The 7,040-nt window shown below is 49.4% G+C and overlaps 1 protein-coding gene across 1 annotated transcript; it reads left to right on the top strand.

Annotated features, from left to right (window-relative positions):
- Positions 1-216: 216 nt before the first annotated feature.
- LOC140905557 (olfactory receptor 52D1-like) lies at positions 217-1,713 on the top strand. The gene is made up of 2 exons (XM_073329084.1): positions 217-260; positions 711-1,713. Exon 2 carries the CDS (start codon positions 757-759, stop codon positions 1,711-1,713), a length of 957 nt encoding a protein of 318 aa, XP_073185185.1. The 5' UTR covers positions 217-260; positions 711-756.
- The last annotated feature ends 5,327 nt before the right edge of the window (positions 1,714-7,040 follow it).

Below are 7,040 nucleotides of genomic sequence, written 5' to 3'. Positions count from 1 at the left end.
ATTATCTTGATCTCATTTTATGAGACAGGGAGAACACAGTCTCCATCTACTCTCTACCAGTCAGTATTTTATGGACTTTCCTTGTGTCCACTCTTATTCATCGTCTTTGTAAGGTAACAATCCCAGTCTTTTCAAACTCTCTCTGTGTGAGAGTTTTCCCAGGCCCTTAATCACTCTTACTGCCCTTGCCCAAATCCCTCTAGTTCTGAAATATCTTGTGTGAGAAGGGTGCCCAGTACTACATAGAGGAGTCCAGAGGACCATGAAATATTGATATGACTGATCTCCCGACATTGTATTTTCTATAGGATTCCCGATCCCACTCCTTCTGGATCTCAGTGTTTTGCTTAGTTTCTATCCATGCTTGCACTGTGAGCAGGGTTTCCCAGAGCTGTGTACCATGATGCCCAGGACCCTTTTCTGAGTTCATACACTTAAATTAGAAACTTTTTAGGTGTTTGAGGAGTTCCACTATTCCCTACATTGGGCATACACATCGCAGTTTATTGACCTCGAAATTCATCTGCCATCATGTTGCCCATTCACCTGGCAGGGTTAGTTCACTCTGAGGACTTCTCTGGGCTAGACTATGACCTAAATAATCTGGCGCCATCTGTAAATGTGGCCACATCACCGCTCAGCCTCCTTTCTCTTATTTACTGTACTGGTATCTAATGTGTAAACCCCCATCTCTGTTTCCCTCCCTTCACAGGCACCTTGAGCATTTCTGTGTCTGATTGACTCATCCACCACCATATGGCAGCTTCCAACCTCACCCCCTCTGGCCTTTCAACATTTATCCTAACAGGCATTCCTGGGCTGGAAGCTGCCCACATCTGGATCTCCATCCCTTTTTCTACATTCTATATTATTAGCCTGTTGGGAAATTTCATGGTTCTGTTTGTTGTAAGCAAAGAGCAGACCCTGCACAAGCCGATGTTCCTGCTGCTCTGCATGCTGGCGCTCACAGACATCAGCTTGTCTACCTCCGTCATGACGAAGGCACTGTGTATATTTTGGTTCAATTTGAAAGGCATTACTGTGGGTGGCTGCCTCACCCAGATGTTCTTCATTCACGCAGTTTCTGTTATGCAGTCAGCCGTCCTTGTGATAATGGCCTTCGATCGCTATGTCGCCATATGTAACCCCCTGAGATACCCCACCATCCTCACGAACGCACGAGTAGCTAAGCTAGGGCTTCTGGGTTTGATAAGAGCTGTTCTCTTCATGCTACCCCTGCCCCTGCTCCTGAGCAGGCTGCCATTCTGTGTGAACCGCATTATCCCCCACATGTACTGTGAGCACATGGCTGTGGCGAAGATGTCTTGTGGGGACATCACAGTCAACAGAGCATATGGCTTGGTGATGGCATTTGTAGTCTTAGGGTTAGACCTGATGCTCGTAGCCCTGTCCTACAGTCTGATCATTGGGGCCGTCCTCAGAATCTCCTCCAAGACAGCCCACCAGAAAGCCCTCAACACCTGCACAGCCCACATTTGTGTCATGCTGATGTCTTGTACTCTCTTCTTCTTTTCCACTCTGACACACCGGTTTGGTCAGGGCATCGCTCCACACATTCACATCATCTTGGCCAACCTCTACTTCCTCGTCCCCCCCATGTTCAACCCTATCATTTATGGGGTCAAAACCATAGAGCTTCGTGACAAAGTGGGCAAATACACCTGCAGAATATGCTTGCCTGGCGGCCTCTGACTTTAAACCTGCATGACAAGAGCGGGAAAGGATATCTCCTTCTTAATTAGGGGTGTTCTGTCCCAGCGTAGATAAGCTAAGCATTGTGGAAGTTCAAGTCTGAGAAGCTCAGACATCTTATCACTCCATCACCAAGCAATACACTCTCCTTTCCTCTCTGATCATCACCTGATCTCTTTCAGCGTCACCCTGAGAAACTGGAAAGGATCCGGAGGTGGGAGACAAACATGACCAAAGGGACGGAATGCAAGGCAGATGAGCTGAGGCTGAAGAAACTGGGGACTGCAAACAGGGGAGTTTGAGAGGGACTTGGTAAGAGAATCGCTGCGGTGAGGAAAGGCCGCATCGCCAGTGCGAACGCTGCTCCTCTCTCCTCCACCTGCGCCTGTGTCCAGACAAACAACCTAACCACGGACGCCTCTACCCGGTGATGAGCTGCCAAAATCCTAACAGCCTGTTCCCCCCTCACCCAACGAGGGGGTCGTGGCTTGCCCTCCCAGGACGCCTGCCCCATCCACCCCCTCCTCTGTCCCCTGACTGCCCCCGGAACTGGGCAGGAGGGTCTCGTGGGCCACCGTAGTGGGTGCCCTCCCCGCCCCTAAGAGCCAGAGGGACCTGCCGGGGGTGAGGTGGGGAGTCTCCTGGGAAGCATCCGGCAGGGCCCTCTGGCTCCTAGGGGTGGGGTAGCATAGGTGGGGGGGGAATAGGGGGAGCAGCCGCTCCCCCCACTGATCACATCAAAAGTGGCACCTTAGGCACCGACCCCGTGGGTGCTCTGGGGCTGGAGCACCCACGGGGAAAAGTTGGTGGGTGCAGAGCAACCACCAGCAGCTCCCCACCCCATGCCTGGCCCCTGCTTACCTCTGCTCCACCTCCGCCTCCTCCCCTGAACATCCCCCACCCCAGCTTCCTGCGAATCAGCTGTTCGCATGGAAAGCCTGGGAGGGCCGAGAAGCAAGCAGCGACTTCGCGCTCAGGCCCAGGGAGGTGGAGGAGAGCTGGGGTGGGGAGCGGTTCCCCTGTGCCCCCCGCCCCGGGTTACCTGCTGCGGCATAGGCAGCCCTCCTGGGCCCCCCCCCGCAGCTCACCTCCGCTCCGCCTCCCTGGGCCTGAGCCTGAAGCCGCCTCTTGCTTCTCAGCCCTCCCAGCTTCGCACGCAAACAGCTGAATCGCGGGAAGCTGGGGGTGGGGGGCAGAGAAGCAGAGCAGGGCAGAGCGTAACTCAGGGGCAGAGGTGAGCTGGGGCCCGGCGGGGAGCTGCTGGTCAGAGGTCTGCACCCACCATATTTTCCCCGTGGGTTCTCCAGCCCCAGAGCACCCATGGAGTCGGTGCCTAAGGCACCACTTTTGGCCAGTTGTTAAATTTAGAAGCCTTTTTAGAACTGGTTGTCCCGCGCAGAACAACCGGTTCTAAGAAGGCTTCTAAATTTAACAACCGGTTCCAGCAAATTGGTGTGAACCGGCTCCAGCTCACCACTGCCTCTATCCATATTCTGGTGTGGATTTGCAGAGATAGTGGCCTGCATTTTCCACTCTCAGGAAGCAAGGCTGGGGGGACCATCCAGTGCAAAAGGTACCTGCTGGTGGAATCTCGCAGGCAGTATCAGGGAGAGCTACAGAAAGAGGTGGCTAGGCTGAGAATCACGCATGCCCATGAGGAATTCCTCAAGAGTATTTACATGTAGCCATCCAAGGCTGAGGAAGCCATCCAGCTACAGAGGATTGCTGTCACACCACTGGGAGAGGAGGATATGGCTCTGTGACAGGGAGGATACTGGCTGCTGGTTACTTCTGGCAGCAGACAGTGCCCCACCCCTGATCCCAAACCACTCAACATGGTGATGGAAAACTGATCTGCTTCCCTGGAAATGAGCAATGAAGAATCACCCCAAAGGAGGAGGAGGAGGAGCCATGTAACCCCAAGGCTGGGAATATCACAGCCACCATTCGCAGGAGGAAATGTAGTCTAGTGGTAGTTGGTGACTTTCTTCTGAGGGGGATGAAGGCACCCATCCTTGGTATGGAAGGATTGTTGAGGATCATTTGGCCCTCTGACCACTACCCCATGCTACCCATCCATGTGGGCACTAATGATACTGCAAGTTATGACCCTGAGCAGACTGGAAGGAACTGCAGGGCTCTGGGAGTATGGGTAAAGGAGTTTGGAGTGCAAGTGGTGTTTGCTTCAGTTCTTCTGGTCAAGAATAGGGACCCGGGCAGAGACAGATGCATCCTGGAGGTGAATCCACTAAGCACAGATGGGGTCCACGTTTCGAGGAAGGGGTGGAGCATATTTGGCTACAGCGTGGCTAACCTAGTGAGGAGGGCTTTAAACTAGGTTCAATGGGGGCAGGTGACCAAAGTCCACAGGTAAGTCAAAAACATGGACATCTGGGAGAAGGGTTGGAATCTGGGGGGAGTATGGGCTGTTATAGCAGAAATAAGGGAGAGACAAGACAGAAGTGTGTGGGGGAGAAATCAAATAGATTATCTTAGATGTCTGTATATTAATGTAAGAAGTCTGGGGTTTAAACAGGAAGAACTCAAAATGCTAGTAAATAAACACAACTATGACATCGTTGGCATCACAGAGACTTGGTGGGATAATACGCATGACTGGAATATTGGTATAGAAGGGTACAGCTTGTTTAGGAAGGGCAGACAGAGAGAAAAGGAAGGAGGTGTTGTCTTATATATTAAAAATGTATACACTTGGACTGAGGTTAAGATAGAAATAGAAGACAGACTTGATAAATGTCTCTGGGTAAGGATAAAGAGGTAAAAACCAAACCTTGATGTCATGGTAGGGCTCTACTACAGACCACCGAATCAGAAAGAAGAGGTGGATGAGGCTTTTTTAAACAAATAACAAAAACATCCAAAGCACGGGACTTTGTGCTGATGTGGAATTTCCACTATCCAGGGATCTGTTGGGAAAATAACACAGCAGGGCACAGATTATCCAACAAGTTCTTGGAATGTATTGCAGACATTTTTTTTTTATTTCAGAAGGTGGAGACAGCTACTAGGGGAGGGGTTCTTCTAGATTTGACAAATATGGGGGAACAAGTGGAGAATTTGCAAGTGGAAAGCAGCCTGGGTGAAAGTGATCATGAAATGGTAGAGTTTATGATTCTAAGCAATGGTAGGAGGGAGAGCAGCAAAATAAAGACAATGGATTTCAAGAAGGCAGACTTTAGCAAACTCAGGGAGTTGGTAGATAAGATCCCATGGGAACCAAGTCTAAGGGGAAAAAGAAGACAGTGGGCAGTTTTTCAAAGAGACATTATTAAGGACACAAGACCAAACTATCCCACTGTGTAGGAAAGATAGGAAGTATGGCAAGAGATCAACCTGGCTTAACCAGGAGATCGTCAATGATCCAAAAATAAAAAAAGAGTCCTACCAAAAGTTGAAACTAGGTCAAATTGTAACCCACACACCTCCTGGGTGAGGTGTTCTGTCCTATCTCATGGCCGGCACTGAGACTACTAAGAGAGAGGGTTATATATAAAATGAGTTTTTTCTACAGCCTTAGGAAAGAGGCAATTGTCTTTTAGCTCATTTGGTAGAGTCTCATGCACTAAGCTCCAGAGCTCTCAGGTTCAATGCTGCTTACTGACGACCGGGATTTGTCGGCGCTACAAAATTACAAAGGATGAGTGTAAACAAATAACACAAGTATGTAGAGACAAAATCAGTCCAGGCACAAAACAAGATCAAACTAGCCAGAGACATAAACGGTAAAAGAAAATAATATACAAATACATTAGAAGCAAGAGGAATACCAAGGACGAAGAAAGCCCATCACTCAAGGGGGGAGGGGGGTAATAATATAAGAAAATGTGGAAATGCAGAGTTGCTTAATGACTTGTTTGTTTAATTTTTCACCAAGAAGGTTTGTGGTGAGTGGACGTCTAACATAGTGAATGCCAGTGAAAATGAGGTAGAATCTGAAGAGGCTAAGGTGGACAAACTTCTGCTGGGGCTTGTAGCTTTTTTTAAAAAGTCAAATTTGTAGTAGGTATCCAAAGAAATCTTTCATTTCTTATTTGATATATAGAGGAATGTGTGAATAAAAAAAAAACCCCTTTGTTTCAAGAAATAGCTGGGGCTACTTTTTGGTTAGTTTTTAAGTGACTTTGGGCTATTAATGCAGTAGACATGTGGCAACTCCAGCCAGAACCAGAGGGGCCAGAGAAGGAGCCCAGAAGGCTGAGCTGGGTCGGAGGCAGAGCATCAGTGCTGAGACAGAGCTGGGGAGATGAAGCTGGAGCACACCAGAGCCAGGAGATGGGGCAGCAAAACCAGTTGAACCAATGGGGAGCCAGGGCTGAGCTACAGCAGGGAGCTGCGGGCCAGGATAGTGGATGCTGGCCGTACCACAAATAACATGGCAGCCAAGCACAATAAACAGCTGTAGAGAGTAAGGTAGGGCCATGGGAGGGAGCCCAGCACAGGAAGATGTTACCTGACAAGACGGCCTCGAATGGTGGACTCGGGGGGTGGAGCAAGAATCCAATGGGAGAGCAGATTCTGGGAAGAAATCCCTGCCTTCAAGAGTCTGTGGGCTCTGCTGCCCCTGTGTAGAGGTTGGGTGCCACTCACACTACCTTGTGGATATCTTCATTATACAAACTCTTCCCACTCTGCCACCTTTAACAATGGAATAGTTCACAAGGTCACTTGTTTCAAAGATCATTGCTGGGCTTTAGGATGCACAGGGGCACAGAAATTCTCTCAGACTGTCTGCAAATGACTGAAGGCCAAATGCAGAAATGATATCAATAATGGTATGTGTGTTAGGCGCTAGTCAGCCAAGGTACAGCATTGCACCTGTTCTACTTGGCTTATGATGGGGAAAGTCCCTTTGCCAATGGAAGCGCTACAGATTCACAGGTTTGTTGATTTTAAATTCAAGCTGGGATTGTGGTGCACAAGATACATCTTACAGAGTATCAGACCAGCTCACTGAGGGATGTCAAATGGGCCCAACTGGAGTCTTGTTCCTCAGAACTTGGAATCAGTGTCCAGGATGAGCTTGGCTCAGAACCTCATCAAAGCATCAGCATCTCAACAAAGCGCCGAATCCCTCCACAACTGCCCCCTTTGTGCCTGTGCATCTTGCTCCCAGCATTTGGAACCTAACAACAAACTCCAGCCAAACCCACAATCCCCCACACAGCAGACGCACATATGCTGAGCGGGCAGAGGATATTGTGCCAACAGGGGCTGCTGGAGGCCAGAATTCAGGAAATCATCATTTCCACAATATACCTAAAACCCTGTTAGCAACAAAGATTTCACCCGTAGGATGCAAAAAGAAC

Source organism: Lepidochelys kempii, chromosome 1, assembly GCF_965140265.1.
Source record: "Lepidochelys kempii isolate rLepKem1 chromosome 1, rLepKem1.hap2, whole genome shotgun sequence".
NCBI classification, from domain to species: Eukaryota; Metazoa; Chordata; order Testudines; family Cheloniidae; genus Lepidochelys; species Lepidochelys kempii.
The sequence above is the reverse complement of the archived record's forward strand: the minus strand, read 5'-3'. Positions and strand labels throughout refer to the sequence as shown.

Coding starts and splice junctions, on each gene's coding strand:
- LOC140905557 (XM_073329084.1), top strand. CDS start 757: ATGGCAGCTTCCAACCTCACCCCCTCTGGCCTTTCAACATTTATCCTA.